General features: G+C 34.4%; 1 protein-coding gene across 4 annotated transcripts in view; it reads right to left on the bottom strand.

The window, feature by feature from the left end:
• Positions 1-374: 374 nt before the first annotated feature.
• Positions 375-17,983, bottom strand: part of LOC128868005 (E3 SUMO-protein ligase PIAS2) — a 49,248-nt gene continuing 31,639 nt past the window's right edge. The window contains exons 9-10 of one of the 4 annotated variants that reach the window (XM_054109696.1): positions 8,777-8,845; positions 375-758 (exon numbers count right to left, since the gene is read on the bottom strand). In XM_054109696.1, coding sequence (XP_053965671.1) covers positions 562-758; positions 8,777-8,845 — 266 coding nt within the window. In that variant the 3' untranslated portion in view covers positions 375-561. Of the gene's footprint in view, positions 759-8,505; positions 8,691-8,776; positions 8,846-12,847; positions 12,955-16,514; positions 17,166-17,983 lie in introns of those variants that run through there. The other 3 variants (XM_054109697.1, XM_054109699.1, XM_054109700.1) reach the window with 3 other exon arrangements.

The following is a 17,983-nucleotide window of genomic DNA, read 5'->3' as shown; positions in this document are numbered from 1 at the left end:
CGGACTTGTAACAGAACTTATGGCAATGTTAAGAGGAATAAGATTTGTTTTTTTGTTTCATGTTCAATGATAAGATTTACTTTTACCGATCAAAAACAAAAATTATTAAAAAATATTCATGTGTCTTTTATTTATCATCGTCAACATCATCGTTTCCTTTATCTCCCATTGAAGATTAGGACCTTATATCTAAAGGCCTTTCACTATCCGCAGACTCCGACCCGTCCGGTTGACTACAGCTCGACATTCGCGTAATATCGCTAATTCCGTGATTCGAAGCCTTTTTTATAGCAAGTTCAATTAAATTCTAAGCAGTAAATGGATCACACTGTTTATTTTAACACTTCACAAGTTAATTTATTAAATGTATTTTCAGTCGCAAATCATAACTCATATTCATATCACAACTCTCTTTTAAATAATTCAAAAATTTAGATATTCACAATAATTGCTATTCTATAGCTTTAAAATTAATTTGGCAGATGCAAGGCAACTATTCGGTATAAATTCGTAAAGGCTTCTATGAGACTGTGTGTGGGTGACTGGACATACTCTTCTTCTTTATAGGAAATGTATGATTTTCTTTCGTCCCTGGCATGTTAACTCGTAATTGCCGTTGTCCAATCTCTTAGCATATATAGACCGGCCACTGTGCCACATATTCCAGCTACGCCACTTATGCATCTTCAATCGACTTAGAGTGATGCCCTTAAAATAATCTACCGTTGAGCTTTCATTGGAATCCTTGATTTGTGTATCTGTGTTAACGATATAAATGGAGAACAGAAAAAATATAACACGACGAATGATTGGTATAAATACGAAGATGTGCTTAAAACAAAGAAGATCAGGCTTTTAAAAAATAACTTGAAAATAGAAGAGTTTTCGAATCTTAAAAAAAGAAAGACTAACGCCCAATATTCGTTAATCCTATAGAGCCTTAGAGTTTTCACATATCAAGGAAGTGTAAGAAATAAGCACAAATTTGCAAATTCCATTTAGACAGCAGCGGTTTCCGCTTATGTATGCATTTTCGGAAAATAAAGTTCTATGCAGTTTTGCAGATTCATTCTTTAATTTCTCCCACTTTCAATATCGTTTAACCAAGTTTCATTGAGCTATATACAAGTATACCCCGTAGTGAGCACGGACAGACATACAAACGATTTATTTCATCTAAGACCAAATATAAAAGTGACTTTCCAATATGAACTTTCATTTGATTTTTTTTTTTGTGTGTGAATTGTCCGCGTGAAGCATAAAAATGTCAAATTTGCGCTGTTTCACACTACCCCCACTTATCGTGATTATTTGATCAAAAGCTCGAACCATACATAACTGTTTAAAAATACTTAAGAACGATACCCAATGCTCACCTTTTTTATTAGGTTTTATTTTATAAATTTAAAAGGTTTTCTATCTGTACCAGTATTTTTACATAAGAAAAACATGTTTTTTTAATGTACAAAACTTAATACAATTCGAAAATTCTTCAAGAAAAATACTTAAGAACGAAACAAAATAATAGTCAAAAAGTATGTATATATTAATATTTTGTCTAAATTCCTTTTTATTAACTGACCACTGATCCAAACCTGTTATATTCTGCGTACTGAGTGCATTTTTCACGTCGTCCAAAAATGTTCTATTGGATTTAAGTCGGCACTCGAAGATGCCGAATCCAGAAAAGTAATCAAATTGTCTTCGAACAACTAGACGTGCGCTTCGGATTATTGTCTTGTTTAAATTTCCAAATCACCGGAAAATTCTCTTCCTCATAAGATGGCATTAAGTCTTGAAGTCACCGAACATACTTAACCGCCTCCATATTACCTTCACCACCGTTCCACGAAGAGCAGCCCCACACCATTCTTATACGTAAGCTAGCCCTAAGCTCTAAAGACGCTGGTCTTGCACTTTACTGCAAGGAATCATATTTCGTCGCGAGGCATAGCTTGCAACATTGTTGTGCATCGACGTTTCCGCTGCCACTATGTAGTTTCTGTGGGACTGGTATTTTACGTTTCTTTATTTTTTTACTTACTTATCAGTTACAATATAAAACAGAAAATAATTCAGAAAATGTTGAACGAGGACGGAATCGTGCTTAAGTACATTTCTCACAAAAATTACCTACATTACCTACTAAAACGCAAAAACTCAATGCGAAACTTTCAATAATACATGGATCTACAAAGAAAACGCGTTGCTTTTTTTTTTTGCTCAACATTAGCTTCGTAATTTCCATCAGGAACAGCGCAATCATTCCAGCACCGCTCTAACATTTGAATGCCACTTTTGTAAAACGATTTATCTTTTGCCTCAAAAGAGTCTTCAGTTTCAGCAAAAATCTCTTCTCATTCTAGCGAAATTTCTTACCCACAAGCATTACTTTTTAAATCTGCAAACAGCCAGTAGTCACTGGAAGCCAAATCTGACTCAATCAATTCATGTATGATAGTTTTGCCATTGTTTTGATTGACTTGTGACATGATGTGTTGTCTTTAAAGTGAGCAAATGCGGCACCGACCTTAAACAGAGCTTTCTCAATGCTCATGCAATATAAAGCCACACGTTCTTTTGATATCTTACGATGTCAGCTAACTCAATCAACTTAAATTTTCGATTATTCAAAACGATTTTGTGGGTTTTTTTGATGTTTGCTGGTATTACCGCCTCATTTGGACGCCCACTGCATCTTTTTAAGATTAGTACTATTATTTTTTATTTTTTTTTATTTTACTATTACTATTATTTTTTGAACTGGTACTAACCGAAATAGGTGAATGCAATACAAATAGTAGCATCTATGTGTTAGGCCCGGGACTTTTTAGCCCACGTGTTAGATAATGTAATGTAAATGTTATGTAAGTGTTAGATGAATGTAATCACAACAAAAATATTCAAACGTTTTTATTTTTACATATGTCCGCCGCGCTTAAGCGCTACATGTTCCATTCGATCAGTTGAGTTCTTGACTACTTTTTCCAATAAATCAGGCCCCATGGGTTCAATGGCGGCTTGGATACTACAATTAATCGATTGTTAAGCGCGCTGCATGGCAAGTTGCGGCGTCTTCTTGAAACCAAATGTCGTTGATGTTTAGCTGATTAGTTATTGAAAACAAAAATTCAGTCAGCATGGCTCGATGAAGCTCGCCATTCACCGTAACGGTGAAATTTCGAAAGAAGTAAGGGCCAATCATGCTGCCAGTGTTCTATAAACTTCACGAACAGATTTTCTTTTTTTCTTTCAAAGTACATTTCCACAATTAGGAGTGTTGTTTTGGCCTTTACGATTCATGATGACTTGCCAAACCTTAGTGAACAGAAATGTCAACACATCATTATCGATATCGATAGTTCTCATCCACCTAAAAAAAGCAACGATACAAGGTGGCGCAAAATTAATCACCCTATCTGAAGACTTGCAATTTTTCAAATGGCGTCATACGGCAATCATATTTGACACTATACAGCTGCAAGCATACGGAAAAGTAATGGATTACATAAAGGCCGAAATAAAAATTAAAATAATTTTTTTGTTATTTAGTAGAAAATTATTCAAAAACAAAATTTAATGATTAATTTTACACAACCTTCTACGTTTCAGGTAGGAGATAAATATTTGAATTAAAATTGATATCCTCGCGTTTCACAAGTGAACAACTCAGATTATTTGCATACAAAAAATTTAAAAGAACAAAAACTTGATTTGCTAGGAACAAATTTAAAAAGAAAAGAAGTATTTCGAAGTTTTAATCTGTTAAAAAAAAAACACTTCATTATAGCATGAATTATTTTATTTGTTTTTACATGTGTATGTTATATATCGCTATATATTATGTTACACTGGTATATAGATATATGTATATTAGATATAGGTAATATATATGTAAACATACATGTATCTCATGAATGCCTGCGATAAAATTTGTACCTTTCTTATGTTATTTGAAAAAATATATTTATATATATTATATGAAGGGATGTCGATTTAAAACTACAGATTATAAATAATTTACTTTAACACAACATATAGAAACATATTTGGGAGTGAAAAAGTATCTAAATCTAGAGTAAGATTAGGTAAAAATTCATTAGTCTACAATTCGTTATCTCTCGGCGGATGCTCAATTTTTTTTTTTGTTTTTGTTTATAATTTGTTTTAATTATTATATTTTTTATTATTTTTTTTTTTTAATATTTTTTTATTATTTTTTTTATTATTTTTTTTATTATTTTTTTTATTATTTTTTTTATTATTTTTATTATTATTAATTTTGTATTATTATTTATTAATATTTTTTGTTTATTTTTATTACTTTTTTATAGATAGAAATATCGTCTTCATATGTACATATATAGCATACAAAAAGGAAGGTAATTCCACTTAATGGCTTAATTTGACTTTTGCTGGTACTATGACACCTTCATCGAAATATAACAACCAGCTGAAATATTTTAATTAACTCTTTCTCAACTGCTTTCAATTCAAGTTAAATAATAAAAAGATAAAATAAGTTGCGCATTTTCAAGCTGCAAAAATAGAAGATACCATGCAAGAAAACCGGTAAACGGTTTCCTTAATTTGAGGAAAATAAATAATTTTGGCAATCCTGTAACATTATTTTTCATTAGAACAAACAGGTCTTGCCAAAATATTATGGGCGCAAGGTAATTTGAGTACATCGCGCATTTCGAGCGGTGATACAAAATAGTTAAATTTCTCTCGCTTCTTTGTTTTTGTGCATATATGTATGGCTAGAGGCCTGCGGCATGATAGAGGAACACCTTTTGAAATGCCTGTATGGGTGTTCTCAAGAAAACAAAACTATCTGAAAGGTCAGTGCCGCTTATCTAAAGGAGGTCTTTATAAACCGAATCTTTAATTTTTGGATGTTATGTTGGAACAATTAGGCTTAATATTTATTCAATTTAATTGTTCAAAATTTACTACAAATCCAAAGTAAAAAAAAAAAAATATTTTACTATTCAAACGTAATTCAGGAGGTTAGAATTGTAAAACGATTTTCGAATGCGGTATTTAAATTTTAAGCTCAAAGAGAACAAAACTAAGTATCAAAATAAGATGAGAAAAATTAAAACTTATGCGTGTTTAAATAAATTAAATAAAAAGATTTCATTATGTTAAGCCCTTATGCTAAAGGCGTGAATATGCAAATTTTCTAATTTTGGGTAAATGGATTGACTTGATTAACCTTTGGGTGTTCTATGTTATACCAAAACCTAGGACACCATGTGTAACCGCAAATAATTGTTTATGTCAGAAACCAAACGATATAATTGTCATAGAGCAATACAATTTCAAGTTTGATTTCTCAACATTTTCATTTTTACACATTCATGTTTCTGGCATAAGAAGGACGATATATTTATGTGATCTATTTTCAGTTTTGGGTAAGAGTTAGAAATTCCATAAACGTAAGTTCACGTGTGCATCACTATAAATATGTATTAATATAATATGCATAGTGTATATAATATAAAAATATCTAATAATATATATATCCGTTATAGCTACTTTTGATACATATGCATATGATGTACTAAATTTGTTTGGGATAGTCTGAGAAGATAAACAAATATTTTATTTAATTATTTAAAAACCATTGACAACTTGCAATATCTTAATTTATTTTGAACTAACAACGATGTGGCAACGCTGCTAACATAGAACGCTGCAATGTAGAAATTATGAAGCTTCAAAATCTCTGTATTCGAAAAAAATACTAAGTGAAATTACCTTCTTTTTTCATCATGTGTACGAGTTTTAACTTTTCAATTGCAAATATTTTTATGTAAATTTACTGTTCCGGCTGTAGTTCACTCAATAGACAAACAGTGGCTGGCGTTAATCGGGATACACGACAAAATTCGGAATTATCTCATGAATTAAGTGCAACTAATGCGAATTGACAACTAGACTAGTTCTCATAACCTAAGTGGATTAGGGGAATTTTCGATGGCAATATTGCCAAAAAATTACGGTTAATATGTATTGTGTATGAAAAATAGGGTCTGTCAGACTCACGCACGGTAGAAGTGAAACTTCTAAGTTGGTTGTTCCATGCATGGGAGCCCCGGTTTAGATCTCTCCCCCCTCTCTCGTGTTAAATTCAGGTTTTCATATTTTTTTTTTTCTATATCACTCCACATAAATTTGTACTATTTATTTTTGTCCTAATTAGCTTCAAATTTGACACTTGGGTGCAGTGTTGCACTTGACGCTGACATTTCTTTGCACTTCCAATGGTATTTTTTGCCTACTTTTGGCGCGTTAATCAATTTGCTTTGATCACCGAAACGGTTGAAATGTCATTTTACAACCTTCTACTTCAACTATCGTCACTCGTTTGGCAAACGCACTCATTGTATCGCTTCGTCTCCTCCATACCTACCATCTATTTACTTCACAGCAGTTTCTTATTGCTTTCCCGCTTACACACATTCAATCGGCGCTTTATTTGCACGGGCTATGGCTATCTATAATACCCGTTGTCGGTTGTCGATTGTCGGTTGCCTCCCTCTCATCGTTCAGCGCTTGCGATGCGAGAGAGCGACAGAGAGAGCGAATAGGCGAGAGTGGGAAGGATCAGCTGCTCCTTGGCCCCGCCCATTTGACGGATTTCGGTAACGCTCCGAACTTACCGTTTCACTCGCCTATTTTCAATCTGCCTTGGGGCCCCCGACGCGCCTAAAGAAGTTTCACTTCAAAAATAATGAAACTTTTAAAGAGAAGAACAATAAAGACTAGATGCAATGCTAGTTTGCAATAATACGTTTCAAGTTAATAGGACTATGAATAAGTTCGTGCGGTTTTTTTTCGAAATTTGAAACTTTATTGACGTAAAATGGTTACAAATTTAATATTCAAAATATTGTCCATCGCTTACTACTACTTTTTCCCATCTTTCTGGCAATTCACGGATTCCCTTTGTGAAAAATTCGGTCGGTTTTGCCGCAATCCACGAATCGATCCATTTTTTGACTTCATCGTAATTACGGAAGTGCTGGTCAGCCAGGCCATGTTGCATCGATCGGAAGAGATAGTAATCGGATGGCGCAAGGTCTGGACTATACGGCGGGTGGGGTAGGACATCCCATTTGAGCGTTTCTAAGTATGTTTTGACCACTTGTGCAACATGTGGCCGAGCATTGTCATGTTGCAAAATAACTTTGTCGTGTCTATCGGCGTATTGCGGCCGTTTTTCTCGCAGTGCTCGGCTCAAACGCATCAATTGTCGTCGGTAGACATCCCGCGTAATCGTTTCATTCGGTTTCAGTAGCTCATAATACACAACACCCAGCTGGTCCCACCAGATACACAGCATAACCTTCAGGCCATGAATATTCTGCGCCGACGTCGATGTTGAAGCATGGCCAGGGTATCCATACGTTGCCCGACGTTTTGGATTGTCGTAATGGACCCACTTTTCATCGCCAGTCACAATTCGATGCAAAAAACCCTTTCTTTTGTGCCGTTGAAGCAGTTGTTCGCATGCCATAAAACGGCGTTCAACGTCTCTTGGCTTCAATTCATACGGCACCCAATGGCCTACCTTTCGGATCATTCCCATGGCTTTTAAACGTTTGGAAATGGTTGATTGATCAACTCCCAAAGTTTTTGCAACCTCTTCTTGCGTTTGAGCCGGATCTTGATCGAGCAATTCCTCCAATTCGGTATCCATGAACTTTGGCGGCGCACCCTCGCGTTCTTCGTCTTCCAAGCCAAAATCACCACTTTTAAAGCGTGCAAACCACTTCTGGCACGTTCGCTCAGATAGAGCATGCTCACCATAAACTTCCACCAAGATACGATGACTTTCGGCTGCTTTTTTCTTCATATTAAAATAATGAAGAAGAATTCCCCGCAAAAACACATTATTTGGCACGAAGTTCGACATTTTCAAGTGTGGTAAAAATATTGTTGTTTACGCTTCAAATAAAAAACTTATACTGACGTTTGTGCCTTACGACAGTAGCTCTCCAATGAATGTTTGGAAATGTGGATCGATGGAATAATAATCAAGTTACGCCATCTGTTGTAAAACCGCACGAACTTATAAATAGACCTATTACATTAGTTGTTTTGATATTTCGGAGCAGTTTGAGAAATAGCAATTTAAGAATTTTTTAAAACAAATAATTATTTTTTAGTATCAGGCCAGCTAATACCCATATTTTTCGCCTGCGCTCCATCTTTTACTGCAAAACTATCCAATAAACAAAGCAACTGTTCACTAAACCGCGTAACAACCGTCTGTCACACTACAATTTTAATCATAATTAACTTCGATGGTAATCCCCATTAACGCCGCTGTCTGTTTAGGCTACAAGAAGAAGGTTCAAGTGCCGCTTATGTTCTTATCTTATGTAGAAAATGGATTCCCAATAGCAAATTATAAAATTATTCACGCAGGTATAGGACTTAAGAACTTGTTTTTGTACATTTTTTTACTATTCAATGAATAGAATAGTTAAATGATTTCGGAGATATTAATTATTATCAAAATATTAACATAAAAGAAACATGTACGTATGTATTCACGTTTATAATGCTGCGAATTGCTTATCTACGAAAAGCGCAGGGATTCAGACGAAAATCGCTGTACTTATTACTAGTAGAGACGACTTGTGAAGTAGTTGGGGTCTCGGTTGAGCTGACGCCTAAAGTTGGAAAAATACAAAAGGGTACAAAATAATGCGTGTACGTATGTCAATAAAAATACAATTAAATATTCTAGTCTGCGTACCTTTTTCGTACTGTGCAGGGCTGTGTGGCGGGGATGGCGAATCTAGGGATATTATAGCGGTGTCTGTGCCTGAAAAGAAAAATTACAAAAATGTAATATTAAAATGCATACAAAAATCGTGCGATATTTTTATGAAAAGAGAAACTAAAACAGTTCCTTACGTGACCAAGTCACTGTGAATGAAATTCAAATATTTTCTTTCACATATGAAATGTTTTTTCTCAGTGCTTCTCATAAATCTGCTGTAATATTATCTGCTTAATCATAATTACAAGTGTTGTAAAGTAAAAAAAGAGACTGAGGTGTGTGAGCCACTGGAAATTAATTGGGAGATTCCAGCTTAACGTTAAACACTAGATACATATGTACATAAAGCCACGGCGCATCCATACAAGCTGGCAGCAATAGAATAGCTATGTAAAAGTTGTTTAATGAAAATAAAAGAAATATTGAAAGTTCACGAGTTCGAATCTCAATGAAAACACAAATATAAATTTTATAGTTTCTAAATAAAACAATTTAACGAAACTCCTCAGTCTGATTACTTTTTAACGAAAATGAGGAGTTATGGACGAGTTTGGGCTGATTACTTTTTGATGACGAGAATGAGTAGTTTAGAGCATAGTAGATATATTTTTCAGTTATAAGAAATTGCTATTGGTAAAAGAGAGATAGAATATCACACCGACAAGGGGAAACTATCAGAACTTTCTCATGGCTAGAACAAAAATGTGTAGTTGGATGAGGATAGTGATGATGATAATATGAGTGCTTATAAAGCGTTTTTCAATAGGTGCGCTTCAACTTTTTTCCGATAGCGAGGGCGAACGACGCAATATTTTTTATTTTTCGCTTGTCATTTGTAAACTTCATTAGGATACATTTCATCATGGAACGCTACACACTTGAGCAACGATTGCAAATCGTGCAAATTTTTTATGAAAATAATCGTTCTGTTGCTGCTACTTTAAGAGCATTACGGCCATTTTACGGTCCATTTAACAAGCCATCCCCTTCGACAATCGACCGTCTAGTGAAAAAATTTGTATCTACGTTTTCGCTACATAATGTTCCGGTGCCAGTGAGAGCAAAAAGTGCACGAAGTGTTGAAAATATTGCTGCCGCCAGGGCTTCAGTTCAAGAAGACGCAAATGTGTCGCTCACACGACGTTCTCAAAAATTGGTCCTTTCTGTGTCGTCATTGTGGCGAATTTTGCGAAAAGATCTTGGCCTACATCCGTACAAGATCAAGCTGACACAAGAACTGAAGCCGTTTGACCATTTGAAGCGACATCGATTCGTAAATTGGGCTGAAGATCAACTCGAAAATGATTCAGATTTTTTCCAAAAAATCATCTTCAGTGATGAGGCTCACTTTTGGCTTGATGGCTTTGTCAACAAGCAAAATATGCGTTACTGGGCAGAAAGCAATCCGCACGTGATTCATGAGGCACCGTTGCATCCCGAAAAAATCACTGTTTGGTGCGGTTAACATGCCGGCGGCGTAATTGGCCCTTATTTTTTCGTTGACGGGAACGATCGCCACGTTACTGTGAATGGAAATCGATACCGCGACATGATAAACGATTATTTTTGGCCGCAATTGAATGGTATGGACTTAGACGACATGTGGTTTCAACAGGACGGGGCCACAAGCCACACAGCACACGCTACAATTGATTTGTTGAAGAGTAAGTTCGATGAGCGCATTATTTCCAGAAATGGACCGGTCGAATGGCCGCCGCGCTCGTGTGATTTGACGCCTCTAGACTATTTTCTTTGGGGTTATGTGAAGTCATTGGTCTACAGTAACAAGCCGGCGACGATTTGTGAGCTCAGAGCCAATATTGAATGCGAAATTGCTGGAATTTCGGCCGATTTATGCAAAAGAGTGGTCGAAAATTGGGTTCAACGATTGGACTTCGTAAAACGTGCACGCGGTGGTCATGCAAAAGAAATCGAATTTCATACTTAAATGTATATGTTTAAACTCGATAATAAAAAAAAAAAAATAGTTAAAAAAGTCAAACCGTTTGTGTTTTATTCAAAAAAAAAGTTGAAGCGCTCTTACTGAAAAACGCTTTATGATAGTCAGCTGTCTTGTAGGGGATGTGAAGGAATATTGAAAGATATTCTATTTAAAATTTCCGCTCAATCAATAGCACCTGTTCGATATTTAGCGTATTTATTTGGGTTATTCAGCTCAGTATCACGATCAATTCCCACTGGAACGATCCGAATCATTTTCATGGGTGTTGTCAGCACTGATAGTAGTAGTACGAAGAAGAAGAAACATGAACGATTTATAGCATTCTTCCACAAGAATTTTTGCCGAAAATGCATTCGGAATACTTCATTTCAAGGAAAATATAAACTAGGACTCAATTGGACATTAATTTAAGATATTTCAACTCAAAATCAACGTTTTTCAGGAGCTAATTTGAATTCAAATGATATCAGTTTGCCGTAATAGTGTATGCCTAATATCAAAGTTTTAAAAAATTTTTCAAACAACGAAATGTATCTCTGAAATAAAGCCTTTTTCCATTCGTAATACATTTACTTGTCAGTGCTATCAATTACTTTTATAATAGCTCTGCTGCCAAACCCATGACGAAAATCAAAACGAGCAGAATGGATTATGAACTGAACCTGCAGCCGATCTCAAACTTTTGCTATTGCTAAAATTTCATCCGAATATTTGGCGATTTTTCCCACCCTGTCGCTAAAAATTGCCTAGCCTAAATGTTATATCGGATAAATAGCGGAAATAACAGTAAGCAATAGCAAAAACGATCAGCTTCAATTTTAATTATATTTTTTTCCTTAGTGTGTAACCATGAGTGCTTTACAAGTATTGGTACAAATTTGCAAAAAGCGCAAAACCTTGAAAAAGCATTTCACATTCGGAAGGGAGGTTCGCGTAGCTGTTTAGGCTCACAAAAGAAGTTTGCACTAATGCCTTTGAGGAGATCCGTCTTATATGGAAGAAAGGGCGGCAAATGCATGGCATGCAAAATTCAGAAGGTGTGCCCAATATTAGACCGTTAACCGGCTCTCAGCGAATTTGAAAGAATCAGCTGATTGTTCGACGTAAACGGAGTCATGACAGCGAAACTGAAATTGTGTTGGTGATAAACAAATAAAAAATAAACTCAGTCTACGCTCACGTTACTTCGTGGCCGTCTAAATGACTGACTGGACAAGTGTGTGAATACGTGGGAAATGAGCGGGCAGGATTCCATGGTGGAAAGAACTTTAGGAGCGACTTTAACAGAATAAGCTGATATGCTGACGTCACTTGGGATGTGTTTACAAAAACACTGAGATTGTGCTGGTGATATAAATGTATACGAAAAAACCCAACCAATAACATTTCGTTGCCTCACAAGTTGTATTGAGTGTTCTCAAATTAAAATAAAGACCCAGCCACGGAAATCGAGCATGTACATAGGTGTAGGAAAACAGATCTCTCAACAAACAAACCACATACAATAATTTAAAAAAAATTGTATATGGTATGCGAGTTCAATTTAAAAATAGTAGATTGTAATGCGCGATTTGATGGAACTGTTCACGATGCTTCAAAATGAAGAGCGAGGGCACTTACGGTTCTGTTTGATAACAAATATTCCAATGGTGAACGGAATTTTTGGCTGTTAAGTGAAGTTATTTACTATTAGCTTGTTTTTGCTTACTTTTACTAAAGCGTCATATATTTTATATACAATTAGCAAAGCTACCAGATTCCTTTCTTAATGAGTACAATTCAGAGCATAGATTATTGCTCAATCAGAGGAAAACTGCAACAATGGACACCGAAAAGCCAGAAATTGTGTTGAACACTGCTGGGTTTGTTCATTTCGAGATGTCTCAGTGCCTTCTAAGAGAAAGAGTGTTAATGTATGACTCTATTGTTTTAATTAGCACAAAAACTTAGTTCTGAACCAGTGTGCGTTGGTTGTAATACCCAAATCGAGTGGCGATACATCATACACTAGTTTTTTCATCAATCAGTAAAAATTTGCTGGTAAAAAATACAAAATCACCTTTCAATAATGCAAGTCATTTTTTTCTCTCAGCAGGCTTTGTTTTTTATTCCGTTTCCCCAAATACTGAATAAAAATTCTGGTATTACCATCAGTTGAAAGTCTTGAAACATGCCTCAAGCAATCCATCTGGAAAAAATAAAGCAAGAATCATTAAAAAAAATTCTTTGGAACAGAACATGATGGAAGTTCTTCTTTCTAGGGTCCAGCAAAACACGGAAGTCATCGTGGACAGAAACAGATGCCACATTTCAACTAATTTTTTTGTTGTACGAAAAAGGCTGCCATTATACAATTCGTATTATTCGCATTATTGAAAGTCGACTATTGAATTCCCTTCGCTCGAAAACGAAATATGTAATATACATCAACTAGAAGTTGAATGAAATAAGAGTCTACAACATTTTGAATTGTCGTGTGCAGTACGTGCAGATCAATGTAAATTTACTTACAAGTACAACACACAACTTGGTATTTCCTAGCAATTGGAAGTTAATCGATTACCCTCCGCAGTGGTGGAGAGTGAGTTCAAGATCAAAATTGAGTCATGAAATTTTGTCTCTCCATAAAAAACGTTGAATAATTTTAAAGGAAAAATTCCAAGCTTTTATTTGAGCATAACTCAAAAAGATCCAAAGTGTGAAAATTTGAAAAACATTAAAAAAATTTTTAGATTTTTTATCGGAAGGTACGAAAAAATGCTAGAGAAGATTTATTTTGTTTTCTATTAGACCGACCATTATCTGACTTATAATTCAAAAACCAAACAATTGGGCAAAAAAATCTAAATTTTGAACCCCTTATATCTCAGCGACCACTTAATATTTCCTTAGTTATGCTAAGCATCTTTACCAAATTTCATCAAAATCAAACGGTGAAGTTGGTGCACGCGAAGGTACAATTTGCTCCATATGTAAATCACCTTAGAAAAAATTGCAGTTCAGTTCAATAATTTATATGACCTAGTAGTTAAATATCCAAATCCAGCGTTATAACCGGAAACTTTTCAAAATTTAACTTACAAGAAAATTTAATCATTGTTTCAGATAGTATTTAGAAGTACATACGCAAATATGAATTAATTTCTAGTTATTACGACGGCTGACTGATAAGTTTTTTTGCTGCAAATTGGTTTTTGTTTCATTTTCTATAGCCTCCACTCCTGCACTTGTTCCAATAGTATTCCAACTTTTTAATCCTTTTGAAATCTCCTTTAAATTCATTACAACCGAGTAATCTTTTTATGTTTGGGGGAGAAAATAATTTGGAGAATACCGAGGATAAGAAAGTAATTCATAGTATAATTCACTTTGTTTGGCCATTACTTCCAAGGGTCCATTCGTTCGCGTTTTTTGTACACTGCGAGCAACGGAATTTTCGTTGTAATATACATACATATGTTTTTCTACACGCTCTCTTGAGATCTTCGATCCTTCATAACAATATCATAGAGTTTTGCAGTGGGTCGGTTCCATCTTAGTTCACTCGCTCATACTCTTCGCAGATGCAACAACGTTTAAATTTATTTAACCATAAATAATAGCTGACAAAGGAAGCGCAAAGATGCGCCATAAATTTCATGCAACTTCTCTGATTCGAGTTTTTTTTATATTCTTTTTAAAGTATTTTGGCCGATTTGATAAAAAACAGTTCTCATCATATGTGAACTTTTTTTGCTGTCTTTAAAGTATCGTCTTATGTGATAACAATTTTTTTTGTTCAAGAGTCCATAAGGCATATTCAAAAAGTAAAGCCACTTTTATTTTACTAAAATGGAAAATCGAAATAGATTTAGTTATTCGTCGATAACTATTCGAACCTTTCAAAAAGTCTCCTCAGATATGATGAACTTGTGCCAACGCTTTTTCCAATCCTAGAACCACCTCTGACGAAGCGATTTGATATGGCCTGAGCTCTTTCAGCAATGCGCACTTTACCTCCAAAATTGTGGCAAATCTGTAGTCCTTTCATAGGTATTTTCTGTTTTGGGAACAAGAAAAAGCCCCAAGGGGATAATTCCGATGAGTACGGTGGTTGAAGCAATATTTCAATGTTATTTTTGGGAAATATTTTGATCCATTTTTTCGATAGCTGGAAATCGCCGAACACATCAATAGTTATCTAACTTTTGAATCTATTAAAAACGAACCTATTGAAAACGTACTTTAGTTGAAGCTCTAAACATATGTTCATAACATGGAATGTGTTCGCCGCGCTCAATAATAGGTCTGCCTTATGAAGCAAATAATTTTTAACAATTGTTACAAACCATCGATCTTTAGTGTTCATAAATTAAAAAAAAAGTTATTAAAATGGAGTCTGTAAGTAAATATGTTTGAGATAAAATGTATAAAGTTTATTTGAAGTCATATATTTAATAGGAATCGGCCAGTGATATACAGGTACGTATCATACTTCTGCCTCCAGTCACCGTTACTGCAGTTTCCGAAATACAAATCGAACGCATTGAAGGTATTTTCTGTGTTTTATGCTTCTATTTCTTAGTTATTAATTAATTTAGCAATATATATATACATAAATGCATAGACGGAAACAAGGAAAATATGAAGAAAGCTGTGATTGCCACAACAATATAATTACTAATGGAATGCTCTTCATCTGACAACGATGATGAAAAGGAACAAATTATTGTGGGCAAAATAAAATCATATCATGCTAACTCGTTATTGTACATTTTATTTGCTTTATTATTCTTTAATTTAATACGAGGTAACACAACCGAAAAAATTCTTAATTTTTGTGATTTTTCCCGCCAACAACTTAATCAGCTCTTCGTAAAAATTGCAAATTATTACTTGTTTTTTTTTTTTTCTTTGAGAGCGAATTCACGGAAATTAAGGTACTGGCAAGTTATTGGATAATTTTTACATGAACAGACCTAATTACCACAATTTTGCGGCACTCATACATTTTTTAATAGCATTTTTCATGTACTCAACTGATTAGCTGTAGTAATATTGCAGAAGTTAAACTTCAAAGAAGTATTAATTAAATAAAAACTTAAATTTTCCTCTTCCATTTCATTCCGCAGTGAAAACTTTTATATTCGCTTGATTAGCTAGTGTTGGCCATCCGATTGTCAACAGGCGTCTGCGATTCGCCAAGTGTTAGCATAACATAAGTCGGTACCACTCGAAACGAGCTGCCAAAAATTACATATGTTTGGAAACACTCAATGAGTATTAGTAGGACCGCATTTGCCAAACGCACGTCACAAATAGGACGAGGACTGTTAAACAAAATTAAAGCCAATTTTTTGTTTTATTTTATTTTGCTTGATAAAAGGAATATTCTTTGTGAACCCTTACCAAGCTTTTACCGTGCTTAGTTTTGTAAATACCCCTATGGAAATTTTTCAATCATTTTTTTCAATGAATATGGGATTTGTCATAGATTAAATAGATTTATGTTAAATAAAATAAAGGAAGAGTAAAGTTTATAAGAAATAGATGTTTAGCAGAAAAAAGTGCGATAAACTGTAAGAAACCATTTCATTGCCTTAATAAAATCATAAGCTTAGAAATAACACACACACACCAAAGTATGCCCCCGCCAGAGTAAATAAAACAATAGTTTCATAGATTTGTTGTGTTCATTCCGTAATAGATATATTTTTGATTTTTTTTGTTTTTTTTTTTGTTTTTGTTTAGCATATTTTGTCATTACCTGTATTAAATTTTTTATTTTATATTTAAATTTGAAAATCAATTTTTATAATTAATTAAATTTATTACACTAACAATTTTACTTATTTTTAAATACAATTTACTGATATATTTATGAATTTTTCACATTAAATATGTTTACAATTACAACAAAAGTTGCTTGCTTTTATTGTATTACAAAAGAAAGGCAAAGATAATGCCAGCCGCTAGTATTTTTCCTTTTTTCTTTAGATTGCATATTTACTATTTTAGTTTTGTTGGATTGGTTTGCGCCATTTCTAAATAGCTATGTAAATATATATATTAAATAGCTTTCTAGGTTTTCAGTTTTTCCTTGCAATACATATTTGTTTATTCACACTAACCGTGCACATATGCTGCGCGGATGGTTGCATTCTAACGTCATTCTTCTTCTTCTTCTTCTATTATAAAATTGCGCGCTTTTCTTTTCATCTTCTTCTTTCCACCACATTGCAACATTTTGGTTTTACTTTCCTCCTTTGCACATTGAAGTCGTCAACTACAGATTTCAAAACATCTTTTTTTACAAAAATTTTCTTTATCTTGCACTATTGTATGTAGTTTGTATGTTATGTTTATATGTACATTCGAGCACTTAAAACTTTCGCTTTCAACGCATCACAACGCGCAAACCTAAAAATTATGTAGGTAACAAATTAAATTATGGAAATTAAGAATAAATATTTGGATTTATGGCTGGAAGGTGGAAAGATGAAGGAAGTGTATGGTATAGTGTGCGTCTAAAAATGGGTATGTAACTATATTTAGATATTTGAGTTTTAACCAGGAAAAACGGGCTTAAATCAACTCAACCATGTTTCATGAAATTCCTTGTTCGAGTATGAAGGCCGAGGCCGAGTTACTTCTGCATCTAACATCTCAGGGGAAAATAGGCCTATTCTTTCGTCAAGCGTTAGCAAGAGGCGAATAGATTAAGCAACTGGTATAAATAAACATATTTTGGCAGCACTGGAATAGAGCCGCCTAAAATTACACTTGTTTGTAAACTAGTTTTATAAGTTTTATCTTGCTCGATAACTTTGTTGCTGTTTTCACATGTCCATTTTTCGTCAAATGAGCAGAGCAGAGAAGTGGCGAATAGAAGTGCGAGAAGAAGTGTAAAAACGAGGAGGCTTGCACACCACCTCCAATCAAGTTACAATGCAGCGAAGAGTAGTGACCTCGAAGAGTCAGTTTTTCAGTGCCAGTTTAATGTGGTCAATTTTTTAAACACACGGAAATTTTTGTTTAACTTTTATTTAAATGGCGGGATGAAAATCCACATTACGCCAGGGTACTCCACCGTCTGTGAGACCACTGGTGCGTAAGGCAATGCTAAAATTCAATGATAGCGTCTTTAATAAACGAACGAAAATTCACTATGTAATTTTCATTTGCATGTGGTAACACTGAGTTAAATTATTTATAGTTATCGAATAGTTTATATTTAC

This window comes from Anastrepha ludens, chromosome 6 (assembly GCF_028408465.1).
Source record: "Anastrepha ludens isolate Willacy chromosome 6, idAnaLude1.1, whole genome shotgun sequence".
Taxonomy (NCBI): domain Eukaryota; kingdom Metazoa; phylum Arthropoda; class Insecta; order Diptera; family Tephritidae; genus Anastrepha; species Anastrepha ludens.
Note: the sequence above shows the minus strand (reverse complement) of the source record. Positions and strands in the feature narration are given on the sequence as shown.